Source organism: Blennius ocellaris (assembly GCF_963422515.1).
Source record: "Blennius ocellaris genome assembly, chromosome: 18".
Taxonomy (NCBI): Eukaryota; Metazoa; Chordata; class Actinopteri; order Blenniiformes; family Blenniidae; genus Blennius; species Blennius ocellaris.
The window spans coordinates 16,973,250-16,991,029 of record NC_137667.1 but is presented as its reverse complement, the minus strand read 5'-3'; the positions used below and the strand labels follow the sequence as shown (position 1 = coordinate 16,991,029).

General features: G+C 40.5%; 1 protein-coding gene across 1 annotated transcript in view; it reads left to right on the top strand.

Moving 5' to 3' along the window:
• ptk2bb (protein tyrosine kinase 2 beta, b) overlaps nucleotides 1-17,010 on the top strand; it is a 19,610-nt gene extending 2,600 nt beyond the window's left edge. The window contains exons 2-31 of the mRNA XM_080514304.1: nucleotides 3,475-3,710; nucleotides 4,080-4,258; nucleotides 4,354-4,441; nucleotides 4,552-4,631; nucleotides 4,744-4,806; nucleotides 5,298-5,352; nucleotides 5,475-5,615; nucleotides 5,699-5,773; nucleotides 6,112-6,213; nucleotides 6,326-6,443; nucleotides 6,572-6,611; nucleotides 6,713-6,744; nucleotides 6,853-6,897; nucleotides 6,982-7,079; nucleotides 8,055-8,136; nucleotides 8,216-8,316; nucleotides 8,410-8,525; nucleotides 9,427-9,527; nucleotides 9,995-10,084; nucleotides 11,291-11,495; nucleotides 12,530-12,638; nucleotides 12,727-12,786; nucleotides 12,875-12,997; nucleotides 13,086-13,238; nucleotides 13,479-13,514; nucleotides 14,325-14,349; nucleotides 14,444-14,478; nucleotides 14,676-14,810; nucleotides 14,941-15,021; nucleotides 15,748-17,010. Of these exons, the coding sequence (XP_080370430.1) occupies nucleotides 3,513-3,710; nucleotides 4,080-4,258; nucleotides 4,354-4,441; nucleotides 4,552-4,631; nucleotides 4,744-4,806; nucleotides 5,298-5,352; nucleotides 5,475-5,615; nucleotides 5,699-5,773; nucleotides 6,112-6,213; nucleotides 6,326-6,443; nucleotides 6,572-6,611; nucleotides 6,713-6,744; nucleotides 6,853-6,897; nucleotides 6,982-7,079; nucleotides 8,055-8,136; nucleotides 8,216-8,316; nucleotides 8,410-8,525; nucleotides 9,427-9,527; nucleotides 9,995-10,084; nucleotides 11,291-11,495; nucleotides 12,530-12,638; nucleotides 12,727-12,786; nucleotides 12,875-12,997; nucleotides 13,086-13,238; nucleotides 13,479-13,514; nucleotides 14,325-14,349; nucleotides 14,444-14,478; nucleotides 14,676-14,810; nucleotides 14,941-15,021; nucleotides 15,748-15,963 (2,982 nt within the window). The 5' untranslated portion in view covers nucleotides 3,475-3,512 and the 3' untranslated portion in view covers nucleotides 15,964-17,010. The remainder of the gene's footprint in view (nucleotides 1-3,474; nucleotides 3,711-4,079; nucleotides 4,259-4,353; nucleotides 4,442-4,551; nucleotides 4,632-4,743; nucleotides 4,807-5,297; nucleotides 5,353-5,474; nucleotides 5,616-5,698; nucleotides 5,774-6,111; nucleotides 6,214-6,325; nucleotides 6,444-6,571; nucleotides 6,612-6,712; nucleotides 6,745-6,852; nucleotides 6,898-6,981; nucleotides 7,080-8,054; nucleotides 8,137-8,215; nucleotides 8,317-8,409; nucleotides 8,526-9,426; nucleotides 9,528-9,994; nucleotides 10,085-11,290; nucleotides 11,496-12,529; nucleotides 12,639-12,726; nucleotides 12,787-12,874; nucleotides 12,998-13,085; nucleotides 13,239-13,478; nucleotides 13,515-14,324; nucleotides 14,350-14,443; nucleotides 14,479-14,675; nucleotides 14,811-14,940; nucleotides 15,022-15,747) is intronic.
• The last annotated feature ends 770 nt before the right edge of the window (nucleotides 17,011-17,780 follow it).

Here is a 17,780-nt window from a genome sequence, read left to right as displayed (position 1 = left end):
TGATAAATAGCACAGGAAAGGACTTCGTGGTCTGTGAGATTGAGAAGGGGATTCTATTTTTTAATAATACATTGAAGTGATTTCTTTTATTTCTGTGCATGACATGAAATTCCTGGTCAAGGAAACTTTAAGAATGATTCAATGTGTCATGTGAACATTTTCAGTAGGTGTGTGTTTTGTACATTCGTGTGGTAAATATATGTTTTAATAAAGTGCTTGGTGTGATAGCACGCTTCTTTAATATTAGCACATATTAAACATGAAATTACAGCCAAAACTTGCTAAATTGTAATAATATATTGGTAATTAAACAGTATGGATCATTAATTCTATTTTTATCTGATACATTTTCACTTTAGTTCGTTAACAAAATGTAGAGAGAAGATAGAGACAATTTTTTAAGCACTGATTACGGATTTTTAGTGTTTTGACTAAGGACTCTTTTCTATTATTAGTATTAGTGGAGTAGAAACATGTTTTTATCATCAGGACCAACCTGAACATTCAGCAGTGGACATTTACTCGATGGCCAGTTCACAAAGGTGTCATTTTTACTTCTGTTATGATAATTATTTACAGATCATTTATTACAGCCACACTGTAAAAAGCAGCACCACGATGGAACAGGTACTTTAACTCATCTTAACATCATCTCTCAGGTTTTCACACAGAAAGTTCATGAACGGGGTGTCGCAGGCTGATAATACTGAGGAATCCTTATTTCAAAATCTGTATTTCATGTTTAAAATAATATTCTAGGTTTTCCTTGATTGGAGGGAGATGGCAAACACTGGAGTTGAAAATGCAAACCGTTGCCACGTAAAAGCAAAGCGTTCCTGAAACAAAAACAAAAAAACGATGCATTTTTCACTTAAAACATTGTGTAAGCGGAGTCTCTGAGTTTCTTTAGTTTTTTTTTAAACACTTACTTATACAAAATACTTTCACTCAAGGATGTTTTTGATGCCACTTATCAGTCGATCTGATGGTTAATCGCTCAGATGACTGAATTCTTGTTAAACATCCACACTTTCTATCTGCGGATCAACTGTGCAGTAAAATACTGACGTGTTAAAAGTTTCTCTTTAAGGGTGAGCGTGTTGAGTGTGTGGGATTTTGAAGATTGCACATCGATATCATATTAGTCATGTTCACTCCGGGTGAGAAACTGATTTCTAAATGGATATGAGGCATTTTTTTTTTTTTTTAAAGGCTACCAAAACACCTCAGCGTTTACTTTCAGGTTAAGTATTTGTAGAGAAATAATGACGCACACTCGGACAACATTCTATTTTTGTTTGATCTATTGTCCCAAAATATGAGCTTGCTTGTTTTCAAATGTGTCATTGTTCTTTGTTTTTGGCTTCAGGTTTGGGGGGAAAAAAATAACATTTTCAATTGTGGAACGTTTCACCAGCTTGCAAACCGACCCTACGAGTGTAAATCACAACAATTCATCAGTGACATAGAAAACATGTTCTGCACTTTAAGATCTCAATCAGCCCACACATCTTCATCTCCTTAGTTTCCCCTCTGTTGTTGCCAAACTCATATGACTCCTCCCATTGGTTTAACTTTGACCTCGATTCCGGATACATGCAAAAAGGGTTAGGGTTTTGTGACATCAGGTAATTCATGTTCGTCACCGGCTTGTTGGCATCATGTGAATGTAGGAATGCAGACGTACATCCGAGTCTCCTCATGTCGCCCCTCTTTTTTAGAGAAGTCATTTTAAACTTCACACCATCTCCTGAAGCCCCTCCGCCAGGCCGCCCACACCCAGGTGATGGTGCAACGAGGCCGCCCATGCTTCGCACTCGTCTTCTCTCTCTCTCTCTCTCTCTTTCCCTTTCTCTCTCTCTCTCCTTCTCGCCGCACACACACATTTACACACAAACACACCCACACAGCCCTGCTGGGGAATTCATGGCCTCAGGCTAACCAAACACGACTGAACGGCAGCGGAAAGCCCTGAGAGAAACTAACACAACTCGGCTCGGGAACAGCATGGAGCTCCAGCTATTACAGCAGTTAAAGGGCTCTCTTCTCTTCTCGTGGACGGTGCTGTGAGGTGGGTTGCTGGTAGAGATAAAGTAGGTGCATTTGCAAGGTAGTTTTTTTTTTTTTTTTTTCCCCCCAAGCACTTATCTCGCTCTTTTAATGCCGTGCAACCTGTAATGTTGAGTCAAGTGCATGCACGCTTTTTAAGCTTTTCCAACTGGCGCACCGAGCTGAAGGGAAAGTTTCCCGATTAGTTGTGGTTGTGTGAGTCTCACGTTCACACTGAAGACTAGAAAGATTCTTAAGGGGGGGTATTGCTTGGTTTTGAATGAGACTTTTCTGCTTGAACAGATCAGATGTAGAAGTTTCTACCGTGCAGGAGACAATAATGATCCGCTGTGTCATCTTCACTTGAAAAATGAGCAGTGGTTCTTCTGTGTGTCGCTTTAAATTTGGATCCGTTTGCTGAAATGGAATGCAACATCCAAAACGGTGAATTACGGCGAGCCCCGCATACCTTCACGGAGGGAAGGCCCCCGTCTGTGAAGCATGTCATGTTGCTCTTCCCATGTTTTTACAGTAACTCTGAACACAACTTTGCTTTTCAGGTTCCTGATGTCAGGCATGTTTCCCATCGCCATAGTTTCTCTTCAGCATGATTCTGCTTTGGTCATATGCAATAAAACGTGTTGATTTGAACTTTTAAGAAGTGTATGAGGTTCAGAAATAGCTTGGGGGGTTTTTTAGTAATAGAAAGAGCAAATGTTTACCTGCATTTCGAGAGATTGAGCAAAGCTCAGCTGAATATATGAGAAGCATATTGGTCTTCTGGTCGAACGCTCACGAGTAAAGAGAAATACGAATGTTTTTTTTCTTTTATACAAGGAAAGACCTGCTTCATTTGCGCCATGTGTAGAGTTATTCATCTACCAGTCATGCTTTAGTGCAAGTTAAATCAGGTTGCATAACAGCTCAACTACTAGACTGATTAGTCATCACTCAAGTCATTCACTGTGTTTCGCTTTGTGAAGTTTCGTAGTGTCACGATGGCTCCACTGCTTTCTTGCCTCTGTCAGTACAACGGCGCTTTGCCCGACTCTTACAGATAATGATATGTACACTTTGTTTTTAAAAAAACACTTTGTTTCCTGCTGATGTAGCGACGATGATTCGCGGCTCCACCGTTGCACCGTGCCATTATGAATCATGCAGGTCCTCACTTGAAAATCACGATTTGGAAGGAATGCTATCCGCAGATCTCAAGAGTCAAGTTCACGTGAATCACCGCTGCCACAAGATCATAGTGTGAATGTCAAGAATAGATTGGGTTTACTACCGTTTTGCAACAAGCTGCAGAACAAACTGTTCTTAACAATGATGCAGGGTGTTTATTTTTTTGAGTCATTAAAACCTGCTTCTTTCAAAACGTCTGCGTTTTAGCTAATCAGTGCATTTCCTCTCATTTATTCAAAGGATGATTTGTATATGATGATACCAACCCAACCTTGAAGATGTATGAGGTGATGTCCGGTGACACGCTGGCCTGGAAGGTGCCCAGCCCGAGGCAAAGCTCCGCTTTATCCAGTCCTGAGGCTCACTTCAGCGAGGAGGAAGGGCCCATCAAAATCATCAAAGTGTGTTTCTGCACCAACAACAACTTGGGCAAGAACTTCAAGCTGGTGAAATGTGACAGCTCCTGGCAAATTCGGGTGAGACTTTTGCAATCCAACAAATATGCGCTGTGGGGGAGGAAGTTCACGTCAAAAGGAAAAGATGGAATAGGAATATTTCATGGGAGATATCTTGGGTTATAAATCAAGAAGACTTGTGATAGTGTGATCATTGTTGATCTTATGTTTTGGCCAAAGTTTTAGTTGGCCACCTTTACATGCTGTTAATTCATTTATCATCAGAAAAAAAAACCATTCTGAAACAACTTGGGGTTGTGTAGAGGTTATTTGATCTTTCTGAAGACGTGGCAGCTACAACACATCGGAACTGAAAGAATTATCAGATACGAAGCGCCGTAAACTACAAAAAATGTAATCGTGATTCTGAACATGTATTTTTCTTTTCAGGCCATCATTCGTTCAATACTGGTCAGCGGTCGATTGGGGCCAAACATTGAGCACACGGGATGCTACGGCCTCCTGCTTAAACACCTGAAGTCAGACGAAATTCACTGGCTCCACCCGGATTTAACAGTCAGGGAGGTGGAGGAACGCTACGAGAGCCACCATGTGGAAGCTGAGTGGAGGTACGCCGCATGGACTATTCACAAGTTTGTCTCGGATTTTAGATTATTGGGTAAACTCGATTAGTGAGTGTTTTTATTTTTGCTCTTGATCACAGGTATGACCTTCGCATCCGATACGTTCCTGTCAACTTCCTGGAAAAACTGAAAGATGACAGGTCGACATTTCTGTATTTTTACCAACAGGTAAGCGGTGCACTGCACCTTCAAGACGTTGAAGCGTAACTCCAAAAAGCTTGATTCAAACTAGTATTTTTCTTTTTTTTTTAACATTGAAATGTTAACTGTTCTTTCAGGTTCGTAGTGATTACATGCAGTATCACGCGAGTAAGGTCAGTGACGGGATGGCCCTGCAGCTCGGTTGTTTGGAGATCAGGTGAGTCACCACATTCCTCAGCTCTTCACTTCTTCACTGTTTATAGTTCCTAACCTTCGTGTGCTGGATAGCTGCACTCACAGGATTGCTTTCTTTCTTTTCTTTGTTGCAGGAGGTTTTATAAAGACATGAATGCAAAAGGGCTAGAAAAGAAATCCAACTTTGAGCTGCTAGAGTAAGTCTTTGAGTATTTGCTTTTGACTTTTAAATATGTTTTGAAACACCTTTGAATGGTTTGATTTGTAAGTTACTCACATGAGACGACTGCACGTAATCAAAAGTGACGTTACAGATACGTTACATAAATCGGCGTTTCGCCATCTTCAAGTACTGAAGCACACTGTAACCCAGTGAATACTTGAATACTCTTGTTCTCATCTTTCCTTCTCAAATGTGTGAGAGAACCTGCTGTGGCCACAACCGTCACTGAAGTGAGTCTGTGGTTTGTTTGCTGTGAGCTACAAACCACAGACTCATGCAGAGGAAATCCCATTCCTTCATAGTTTACCTGCTTTATCTTACTGAAGCATCTCATAGAATCTATCATTTGTTTGTTGACAGTGTTTATGCACTACTGCAAAATTAACTGAATTAATGTCAAATTGTCATGTTATTTACTTGTCGTGGCAGTATTTACCCTTTTTCTTTCGTTCTTCGTTAATTTAGAAAAGAAGTAGGTCTGGACCTTTTCTTTCCTCCGCAGCTGATTAACAGCATGAAGGTAAACTTCCCCAAACATCACAGTTGAATAATATCTATTAGAATAATATGCACATTTGATTTCTTTTCCAAATGAAACTACACATTTATTAATCTAATCGAATTCCTCCGGTTGTGATCTAGTCTAGACAGCTACGGAAGTTGATCCAGCAAACGTTTCAACAGTTCGCGACGCTCAAAGAGGACGACTGCATCGTAAAGTTTTTCGAGACGCTCCGGGAATTCGTCAGCTACGACGAAGAAGTGTTCCCCTGTGAATTAGTGGTGAGTTGCGACTGTGCAATGAACAGAGCTCCTTAAAGCTCTCCAAGAGGTTCACGTGACAAAAAACGTTTGTTTGACAACAGCAAGGTTGGAGTCTGTCGGTGGAGCTGGTCGTCGGCGGGAGAGGCATTCGCCAACGCACACAGAAGGATTCAGCAGTAAGACGGTTAACATTCAGTCACACAGAACAAAAGCTGTTTTACATTGGATTGAGCAAACACTGCTTTTTATATACTCTTTTTTTTTATTATGAAGTCACTTTTCTTCAGTTTCATCCTTTTTTTTTTTTTTTTACTATGGAAAACCTCACAAACATTCTTATTTCTACTATTTGCACTTTTTACATAGGGGTTTGTTTTGAGAGGTGTATTTTTTATTTTTTTTAACTTTGTCTGCACTGAAGTCCCCAAGTCTTCATAGTTTAGTCGTCTGAGCATTACCTTTAAACTTGAGTCTTTGTAACCAAACTCTGAACCCGCCTCCTTTTGTGCCACAGGCCGTTTTCCTCGCCGACTTCAAACAGATCAAGAAAATTGAATGTTTGTCGCAGAGTGACGGCAAAGCCCTCCTAAATCTCACCATAGAGGGTGCAAGACAGGTGCGTGTCGCCACACAATGCTGCACATTACAGAATTGGCGCGAGTTCCAAAGGTTCAAGAAAATGACAAATGTGTGCTGGTGTGTAATTTCTTTTTGTCCCTCTTTGACAGTGTCTGTCGATCAATGTAAAAACAATCCCAATGGCAGAGAACATGGTGGATCTCATTGACGGCTACTGCCGCTTGGAAAGTAACACAGACGAGACTGTCATCAACCGGCCATGTACAGGTGCGTGCGACACGTTCAACGACATTTAAAAGTTGTGAAAATACATGAAAATACATCAATTATTGTCAAAAGCATAATGGAAGACTCTTGAAACGTAATACTGGAAGGTCTGATAATTCCTGTTTTAGATGCCAATACACGAAGTTCTCTCCCTGAGATTCCTACAAGGTGAGTGGCTGTTTTATTGAATCGTGCCGTTTCTGAACAGCCGCGACTTAAAAATTCATGACAAGGGCTTTTCTCCCCCATTGGCCTCTTCCCCGGTGCAGCAGAGACACCAGCTCGGTCAGACTCAGCATGGGTAGGCTGGAAAACAATCCACCTCACGTTTCCCTGCAATACACATTCTTTACAAACACGTCTCAGTCAACGGTTGACATTTAGAACGTTTCCGTTGTCGTGTCCTCAGGTTCAGACATCTACTGTGAGATTCCCGATGAGAGGCCAAGATCAGGTCGGTCACAAGATTACGTTTCCCCCTCTTTGCAGGAAAGTCTCTGTTATGACTCACTTTGCTGACATTAGTATTGTTCTCTAGTTGTGAAGTACGGCATCGACCGAAATGACATCGTTCTCGGACGAATCCTCGGTGAGGGGTTTTTCGGGGAAGTCTACGATGGAGTCTATAAACAAGCAGTAAGTTTCAGCTACAGTTTTTTGGAAAAATACCAAGCAGGGCGACATTCGGTGGGTGAAATGGGACGATACAGCCCAGCCTGGTCTACTTCTCTTTACTTATTTATGAAACTGGGTAGATGAATTGTATCCCTCCAGCATAACCAATGAAAGAATATTCTACTATACTAGTTCACATTCTTACTTTAAAAAAACATGAAGGATGAGGATGAGATCCAATTATAGTGATCGTTGTGTTTTTCCTGACCCGGGATCATTAGATTCATCTGTATCTACTAGAGTGACAATAAACTGGCTTGAGGGTATTGTAGTATTTGGTGTTTTGAAATACCGAGTGAAACACAGTAAAGATAACAAAATAATTGTGTCTTGAATTTTGAACAAATAATTTTGACTTCAATACAAGATATATTTGTATAAAGATACTAACTCAAATTTTTATTGTTAATTTCACAGATTATTTCACATGTTAAATTTACCTCTCAGATGTTTTTCCTTCTCAGTGCAGTGATTACGTCATAATCATGTTTGCTCCAATAACTGTAAAGCGGAGCTGACATGAATGTCACAAGATTAACTCTGAACTTGAACCTGCTGCTCCTGATTTCCTGTATTTTATAGAAAATAAAGGATTATTTTGTGAATGGCAGACACATAACTTTTAATGATTGCTCATGAAACTTTTCAATGTCATTTTAGTTTGTCTTCATTCCCTTTATTCCATGTAGTTTTCACTAAGACATGACATTTTTTTTTTTAAAGCCCTGTGTAATAATTGCTCTATAATCTCATATTTATTCATGTACTTTAGTATTTCCAAATACAAATATCAGTCTGAATGCCAGTACATTTATATTACTTTTCAAAGAGCGAACCCTGTTTGTTGCCATTTTTACAAAAAGACGCATTTGGAGCACAACAATATTAATTGTGTGGGTGAATGTTTTCAAAATCTCCGTTGCTTTAATTTGACAGGACGGGGAAAGAGTCAGTGTGGCAGTGAAAACATGCAAAGACTGTACACCTGATGTGATGGAGAAATTCATGAGTGAAGCAGGTACAGAAAATGACTGCAAATGCAACGACGAACCTGTGTAAACTGATTGAAGATGACAATTCTTTGTCAAATCTGCCAGTAATTATGAAGAACCTGGACCATCCGCACATCGTCAAACTGATTGGGATCATCGAGGAGGACCCGGTGTGGATCGTCATGGAGCTTTATCAGCACGGAGAGGTTCGCCACCATCCAGATGTCTTGTTACAACATTGAGGAACCCAGTTATTTAAAATGCTCTTTTAAATGGCTATATGACTGATGTTCCTGCAGCTGGGGAACTACCTGGCGCAGAACCAAAACAAGCTGACAAATGTGACTCTGGTGCTGTTCAGCGTGCAGATCTGCAAGGCTCTTGTCTACCTCGAAGGGGTCAACATGGTGCACAGGTGAGAAATGGAGCTTTTTGAAAACCAGGTTGGGCAAAAGACCGACGCATGATATACAGTATTATACACTCACTCAGTCAAACCCTCAGTTACACACCAGTCAGTCCTGTTAAGACATGACCGGTTGAAGTTCAAACTGAGGAAAGAACATTTTAGTCACTAAAACCTGCAACTGCAACTGAAACTGTCAATATAATTAATCTGGGTAAATTTCGTGTGAAACTGAAAAAAACCTTGAGACAATGTTTGAAGGCTCTCTCCTCTGACTGAATATATGAGCAGTGCAGTTTCTGATTATATGCCCCTTGTACTTTTATTTTAATTTGTCTGGAACTAATGTAACGTTTCTATTAAGTTTGCATTTTCTCAAAGATATTACCCGTTTAAGCAAAGAGCAAATAAATAAATGAGGACAAAGAGAGGATCTTCTTGTGCTCTGAAACATCTGCAGACCTTGAAAACTGTTTAGAAAACAACAGACGACAGTCGTAATTTATTTAATATGATTGTGACTTACTCCAAGGTAAAACTTTTATCCGAGCATGAAATATTCATGCTCAGTCACAACTTTTGAGAAATGACATGTCAGTCTTGTTTATTCTGCAGAACGTTATCCGCAGGTTTCAGACAGACAAGCAGCCTCTCATGGATTCCAATGCCTGCAAAGTGCAAACTCAGACATAGGAAATTTGTTTTTTTTTTTATACCTGCATGAAAAATGGAAACATTCCATTTGTGTTGTTTTAGTATAGCCATCAAAAGATATAATGCAGGTCACCGAGGGAAATGATCAGATTATGGATTGTCTGGATTTTAATTGAGCCTCCCTTATATTGATATTGTGTCCTCTGCACGTACATAAACTTTAACCTTTCCTCACGTCCTGTGTCTCTTGTCACAGAGACATTGCAGTGAGGAACGTGCTGGTTGCCAGTCCGGAGTGTGTGAAGCTCGGTGATTTTGGCCTGTCCAGATACATAGAAGAAGAAGAATACTACAAAGGTAATAGAAGAATTTATCCCCATTTGTTTTTCTTGCATGAGTTCAGGTTGCAGGCGGCTGGAGCCGATTCTCATTCCTGCAGTTCATCACAGGGGAAACTCAAGAGAGACAAACGGACACATGTACAATTAAAAGACCAATTAATAGTGAACATATGAACTAATATGTGCATGTTTTCTTTGTGGGAGAGAGTACCCAAAGGAAACCCAAGGAAAATAGGTGAACTGCACAGAAAAGCCCTGACTAAAATAAACTGTGGTCTTCTTATTTTGACATGGCAGTGCAGCACCCAAATAATGAATAACATTTTGGATTCATTTGACGATTCAACGCAGCATTATTAAATGCAACAATTTTGACTTTTGTTTTTATTCATTTATTGATAATTGTCAATTTCAGGCAAAGCAAAATCGGCAAATGATTGCATTTAAGTATTGTAATAGCCTAAAATCTCTCCTCCGTTGCAGCTTCTGTTTCCCGGTTGCCAATCAAATGGATGGCTCCAGAATCCATCAACTTCAGACGATTCACTTCAGCCAGCGACGTCTGGATGTTTGGTGAGTTTGTGACGCAGCAGCGTAGAGTTGTGTTATGTAGAGCTTAAGTCCACTCCTTGCACACTCATGCATGGTGAAAAGCAGGTGGCTAATAATTGACCCGAGCAAGAGCTGTATAAGTTTATGACATAGTAGCGGTTGTTTGAGCTGTAACGTCTCTGAATTCCTGGGTTTGCAGCGTCGACACACGTTATTCTCGTCAGTCAGATATTGCAGTTTTACAACAAAGTATATTGGTCTCGGTTCTCGCCGAGGAGAATCCAGTGGTCTTCTTCGGTGCTATTTAATATACTGAAATGAGAATAACAATGTCTGCCTTTATTTACATTTTTTTACCTCCTTTGTCAAACAGCCACATGTGGAAACTGGCATTTTGTGACCCCTGCCCAGGAGAACGTTTTATTATCTGCATTCTCTTCTTCTCCATTTCTGTTTACATTGTATTAGTTGCATTGTATTAGAAAAGGCAACGTGCTAAATGCATATTTACATTGAGTTCCTCTCCGTTTCTCAAGCAGACTTTACCATTTTTCTTAACTTGCTGAAATATCAGGGCTCTTTAAGCGACGTGATGAAGAGCAGCAGGAACTGTGTTATGCTAAACAAATCACTACATTGGCTTTGACAAAAACACAATGTTAGTCGAGAGCTGTTGAATTGACCCAAATATCCCAGCCAAATTTACTCAACTATTTTCTTACAATTTGAGGCATCAGTAATGCAATGCAGATGTAACTGACCTTCATTTCACTGTGACGAGTTCAAATCGTTTCATACTTTGATCTGATTATATTCAGATGAAATTCAGATTCGGAGGAGTTGTTGTGACCCCGTTGACCCACAACAATGACGCTTCACAGGCTGTTTAAAAAAAAAAATGGTGATGGTGGTGACAAAGCACAGCTGGTTGATAGAGAAGAAAGTGCAGCTTTTTAACATCATGAAAGACGGATGTAAAGATTTTTGTAACCAAATTTATTAGCAGCGAAATAAATGCTATGTGGTCATCTGGACAAGTCACAAACAGCTTTGCAAAGCATTATGGGATTGATCCATGACTTGGTGCACCAATGCCAATAACACTACAGTGTGTTGACTTTATCCTTCCACTGATCGTTTCCTTCTCAGTCTTATCACAGAATTTCAAACACACTGCAACATGAACAAATCCAAGCCTTTTTTTTTTTTTTGATTATCACCCTCTAGCTGTGTGTGTGTGGGAGATAATGAGTCGTGGGCAGCAGCCATTTTTCTGGCTGGAGAACAGAGACGTAATCAACCAACTGGAACAGGGCATCAGACTGCCCAAACCGGACGACTGCCCCCCGGCACTCTACTCGCTCATGACCCGCTGCTGGTCCTACGACCCCAGAGAGAGACCCACCTTCACCGAGCTGGTCATCAAAATCAGGTACTTCTTTTATTCATTGGCACGTGACTCATTGACTCATTGACTCATTGACTCATTGACTCATTGACTCAACGTGACTCAACATGACTCAAGATTTCTTCATCATTGTGTGTTGTGTCAACATCACTGTAATGATTTTCCCGCTCAAAACGTGTGTATGGGGTGGATACCTTAATACATCGATAGTATTACACGTTGATTGTTTTAAAGACCACACCTGTCATTTTGACAAATGTTTCTTTCTCTTAGAATCGATAACAAAAACTTACGTTTTGTCCTCGTTGAGCTGTAAGATGTTTTCTGCCATCTGTGATTTTATTATTTTATTTTCAATTAAAAAGATTCATGAATTGGCCGCATGTCATCAGGAGGCATGGTAATGTACAGTTGCGTGTCATCAGCCGAGCTGGGAAAACCAATGTCATGTCCCCAAAGTGGAAGCAAATACAAGTAAAAAAGAACTGGGCCTAAAATTGAGCCTTGTGGCACACCGCATTTCTTGAATCCCCAAGGAGCATTTATCTATACTTGGGAAAAATTTTGTATCTATAAGGTAGTACTTAAACCAGATAAAACAAGGCATACAAGCGACTGGGGGGTCGACTGCAAAACTTGCACCATGGAAAAATGGACACCTCATGCTGAAGTCCAACACGCCACCACCCAGTGCATCTTGTTCTGTATTCTTTAACCAAGGATGGCTCAGCCACAACTTGGTCCCACTGAATATCAATAATGAGGAGTTATCCTCACTATTTTGTGCAAACATACAGTGGATGCATCTGCAGTTACAATAAAGTATCTCCAATGACAAAACAACAGCTCTCCTTCTTTTTCCATATAAAATTTGCTTTTCAATTGTAAAAAAGTGTAAATCTCTGGTACTAGAGCAAATATCTAACTGTACTATATCTGCTTTTTTTTTGAGGAAATGTAGATAATCGTATAGTAACCTGCTCATGTTGATTTTTGAGATGGAATATTTTGTGTCTTCTCTGTTAATAATGACAAGATGTTGCTCTCAAATTTGTCAGCGACGTGCACAAGATGGAGAAGGAGCAGGAGGTGGAGCGGGCGCGAGACAGAGCGCGCTCCACCAAATACTTTGAACCCAAATTCAACTTTCCCGAACCTCCTCCGAAGGTATGTCAGATCCACCTGTGTTTTTACGCAGGAAAGCACGTAAATGCACTCCATTAATTCGGTGTTTTCCTTCCTGCCCTCACCGAAGCCTTCGAGAATGAAACCAGGACGGTTTGGAAACACACTCAGCATCGGGCTACACATCCAGGTACGGGAGACAACGTCACACATTGGCTTGTGTCGTTTGTTTTTCTTCAAGATGGTTAAGGTTCATTCTCACCTTTGTGCCCGAGCAGCTGAACGAGGCTCTGTGTGCCAGCTCGCCCGACCTCGCCAGCCCGAGCGAATATCAGTCTCCCGTTGACTCCGTGAACACGCTCACGCTGCCGATCCGATCCCCCCGGCGTCGCAGCATGGGGGTAAACACTGAGCTCTCCCCCCCCCACGGGATAAACCTTCTGCTGACTGGCTCTCAGTTGACATTACCAATGTATTTCGTACTCATAGGAGACTGAGTTTCCCAGACTGGAAGGCAGCAGCAGGGAGGACGCCCAGCGCATGTGGCAGAGTGACAGACACCAAATGCAGGCCACTCTCCGCAGGCAGAAAGAGCAGATGATGGAGGATGAAAAGTGGCTGGAGAAGAAGGAGAGACTGTTGGTGGGAAACAGAGCGTCGTTAACTGTTGTCAACCCTCTCTCTGTGTCTCTGTGTCCCTCTGCTCCTGAGTTCAGTGCTACCCTGAAGTTCACCTGGAACCAAACAGCCTTTAACAATGACCGCCCAGTCGTTCACCCGAGACGGGCCACTAGTCTTAGATTGAATGTTCCCCTGGACAGAGTTCCAAAGAGGGGGTGCATGTGTGTACTCTATAAAGTGAACCTGCCTGTTCCTTTGCAGGACCCCATGGGACCAGAGGATCCCGCCACTCAAGTGGTAGGTGTCGTCTTTCAATTCAAATTTAGTTTTCGGCTTTCTGTGTCAAACACATTTCAGTCCAGGAGCCACATGCAGCCTGATTTCATTTTGAGTGAGCCGTACTGCTAAAATAGTGCAATGATATTTCAATTTGAACTTGTAGTTGTTCTTTCTTGTGGACGAGAGTATATGTGATTAAAAAAAAGATTTCTATATTTTTGCCAAAATCAAACTATTACTACTGAAAATGCCATAAAATCTCAACAAAAAGCCAAATTTCAATGATCTAAAAAGGACAACACTGACTGCATATGAAAAATTTGAGAAATATTTGTTTTCAAAACCAACCAATTTGAGCAGCTCTATTCTTGTAATGTCTCATTCTGCCTCATGGTGGTGCAGTAGATCACTCTTACAGCTTGTTCACAGTTCAGCAGTTTCTTCTTTTGAACATTCTTTTTCAGGTGCATCTAAAGAAAGCATAATACACTGGAAAAGTTAAATTTCCATATAATTTCATTAAACATGTGAAAGTCAAGCTTTTTCTTTCTTTTGTTACATATCAACTGAGATATTTCAGTGATTCTATGATAAACTTGAGCTTACTAGTAATAATAATCAAGACCACATCTCAAGATATTTTAAGTGGAGACATAATTGTGTGTATATTAAATCTTTTTTTTTTTTCATTGACCAGCAGCTACCTTATTTACCACATTTACTTTTATATGGCTTCTACTTGTATGAGCTGATAACACAGTGGCTGTCCAGACTGGGTTTATTCTTTTGTCCTAACCAGCTCTTCCTTTGTCTCTTCTGCTTGTCCAGTACCCTGAAGCTGACAATGCAAACGGTGAGAGCTCAGAGATACAAATTCACATCCATTTAAATCTGAAGACATTCTCTTAAATCTTCTTTCTCGATATATCTCTCGCGTTGCACTGTAGGACCACCCGAGAAGCCCCCGAGGCTGGGAGCACAGGTAATTTACATTATACTCACTGATGAAAAGCTCACTCTGATTGTCAACTTGGATTGTTAAGTGCAACAAATTACATTACATCCTGCTCTGTATAAAGTTCATGTACGCCACAGTGCGTTTAACTGCCGTCCAGTGAGTCACGGCCAAAAGTAATGGGGATGACTGTTTTTATTGCTAAAACACTTCCTTTGTTTCAGCCGGCACCCACGGCTGAGCTGGACCGCTCTGGTGACAAGGTGTACAGCTCCGTCATGGATCTGGTCAAAATGGTCGTGCAGCTCAAGAATGACATCACCGAGCTGCAGCCGGATCACTACATCTCCATTGTCAAGGTGCGGCCGAGAGAAATCTACTGCTTTCCGACCCTGCTTCACATCTGCTGTATTGGCAGACGCGAAATATGACGACAGACTTCTTGTGTCATGCAGATGATTCATTTCCTGTTGTGATCTCCGTCCACAGTCTGTTGGTTTGGCCTTAAGAGACCTGATTCGCAATGTGGACGACATCCTGCCGACGTTACACGAGTCTATCAGGACTGAGGTACTTGTATTGCCTGCAGAGGATTTTATGTTTGTCCATATCTTGTTTTTACACCCTGAATTGGTCCCTAATGCATCCCAAGTGAGACCAGTTGACAAAAAGCATGGTGATGTGGCGTTTTTACCATTTTTAAAGCTATAGTTCTCACTTCTTTTCAGTTTAGAAACTATAAATGGATTTTTCTTGATGGTAGATACAACAAAGGTTTCATTTTTGGCTTTTGAAAGGTCTGGTTGAGTTTGTTTTTGTATATATTAAACAAATGATTAAAAACCAAGGAAATAACAAAATAATTTATAAGTGTTAGAAGAGAATGCTTGTTTTCGGTCTTAAAGCTCGTCCTGCCCCTCACTAAAAACAAACGGCTATTCGAATTCCAAGATACTAATGGCTTTATTAGCTATTTATATTTACTCCTTTGGTGAAGGGTAACTAAATCGCGGGGAAAGCCACAGTCAGTGAGCAAGCACAAACCAGGACAATGCAACAAATGCAGCTTCGGCCCTAGCGGTGTACAACTTTTCTGAATTGAAAATGCAAAAACTATTTTCACTTTAACCATTGTTGTGTGACCGGAGCCTTTATGTGAATTGGTCATAATAACTTTCTAATACCTTTGAAAAATGAGTCTTTGACTCTTTGACAATGATTGTGGTGAACCTGAATAGACACTTCCTTCTACATATCCACCCATTGGGTTTTTTTTTTTTTCTCAAATGGTCACAGATTGAAGGCACCCAGAAGCTGCTGAATAATGACATGGCGGAGTTGATCAGCAAAATGCGTCTCGCCCAGCAGAACGCCATCACCTCCCTGAAGGAGGAGTGCAAGAAGCAGATGCTCGCTGCGGCACACACTCTGGCCATGGACAGCAAGAACATGTTGGACGCTGTGGACCAAGCCAGAGTCCGGTCCAACTTAGCAAAGCCAGTCGATCCCTAGGAAAGTTCAGGCAGAAAGCAAACTCTCGCAACCTCTGCCAACGAGAACTAACATTTGCACACGTTTCGTTTGTTGTGTATAAAGCAAGTAACTACTGACGAGTAAATTAAACTTGAGTTGGAACATGCTCAGTGGATATGGACTGCTGAGTGTCTGTGAATGCTAAAATGTACAGCCGCTCCCTCAAGGGCCTCCTGACATCATGTTCATAGTGTTGTGATAAAGTTCAAATGTCAACTGTTATTTGAGATTGGTGTTACTGACTCTACTGCCAGCTCAGAAAATGAACTACCTTTGTAAATACGTTGAGTGTTGCATGACAAATACAAGTTTCGTGGCTCAGTAATAGCAAAGCTCTGCCAGTCAGCACCATAGAAAATATTTGTTAATATAAAACACCTTAAAAATAACCATGACCAGAAAAGGTTTCGCCAGCAGGTCCACACTTTTATGCATGAATATACTGAATTTGATCCATGTCGTCAAACTGTTATTTGATGGACTTAGTAGATAAATTGTTATATTAAGGTTTTACACCAATTTTTATTCTTTTTCACAGCATCATAATTTAAAAAGAAAAAAAAGTATTGATCCATCTTCTTTATTGCTTTATCCCATTGGAGTCGATCTCCGCTGACCAGCTGACTATAGGTGAAGGCAGGATGCAGCCCGGACAGGTGTGAACAGGTTGTTGTTAATATATATTTTAGATGTGAAACAATTGTAAGTGTGCTGGAGACTAATTATAATTGTAGCTTGGAACTAAGTGTAACAAATAAAGACTTTGCTGATATTGATGTTATCATATGCAACAAGAAGAGTTTTGCTTTTTGTCAGTAATAGATTCCTATAGCCCCAAACAACAATATCTGATAATGTGAAAAACACGAGGGAGTCCAGTATTCAGCTCAAAATCACAACTTGGTGAGAGATTTTCCAAGAGCTTAAAAAAAATGTTTTAATAAAAAAAAAAAAAAAGAGCCACTCCAAGACATGGCTGTACTTCACAATGACCAATTATGTGTTTTCAGGGGTGAGAGTGAGTCTGGGGCGTGCTCATGTGTAACCCTATCAGTCATGATCTATGCTTTCAGGGCTGTCCCAACATACTTGTGTTCACTCTATGTTATGTATGCTCTTTCAATAAAGCATATTATATGTGGAGTATTTAAAAGATGGACATGTTGTCATCCTTTTCTCTCACAATTTTATCAGTTTTCATTGGTCCAGCACTCCAGTTCTCTCTCTCTTTTTTTTTTTTTTTTTTTTTTTTTACCAGTAATAACATAAACATATGCATTTGGGATATTTTCAGTAAAGCTCTCACATTATTACTCTTAATCTCCTCGTTTTCCAATTTGTAATCTATTCGATACTCAAAGAGTATTTATCAAATGGTTTACACACCTACTCAAATCTGCTATGAAGCAGTTAAAATGTATTATTACTTGCTATCTTTGATGACGTGTCGACCATCCGGCCCTTAATGGTAGAAACATGCCCTCAACCCATAAAAAATAGGACATATTACTGTTCATTCTACTGCACATGTTGACATAGCAAGAACTCATTTGGTCCATTTATCAGTGGTACTTTCTCCTTATAGTGTTAAGATACTAAAAAATTTTCCTGGCAGTCAAGAGCAGAGGGGTCAAACGTCAGGGCCATGGGCTGAAACCGGCCCTCAAGATGCTCCAATCTGGAAAATTGTAAATAATTTCAAAGAAAACATAGATTTTTTTTTATTTTAGATACATTTCTTAAGAGTAGCGGACACAACACAACACAGATAACCAAAGTGAGGAACTAGCATCATC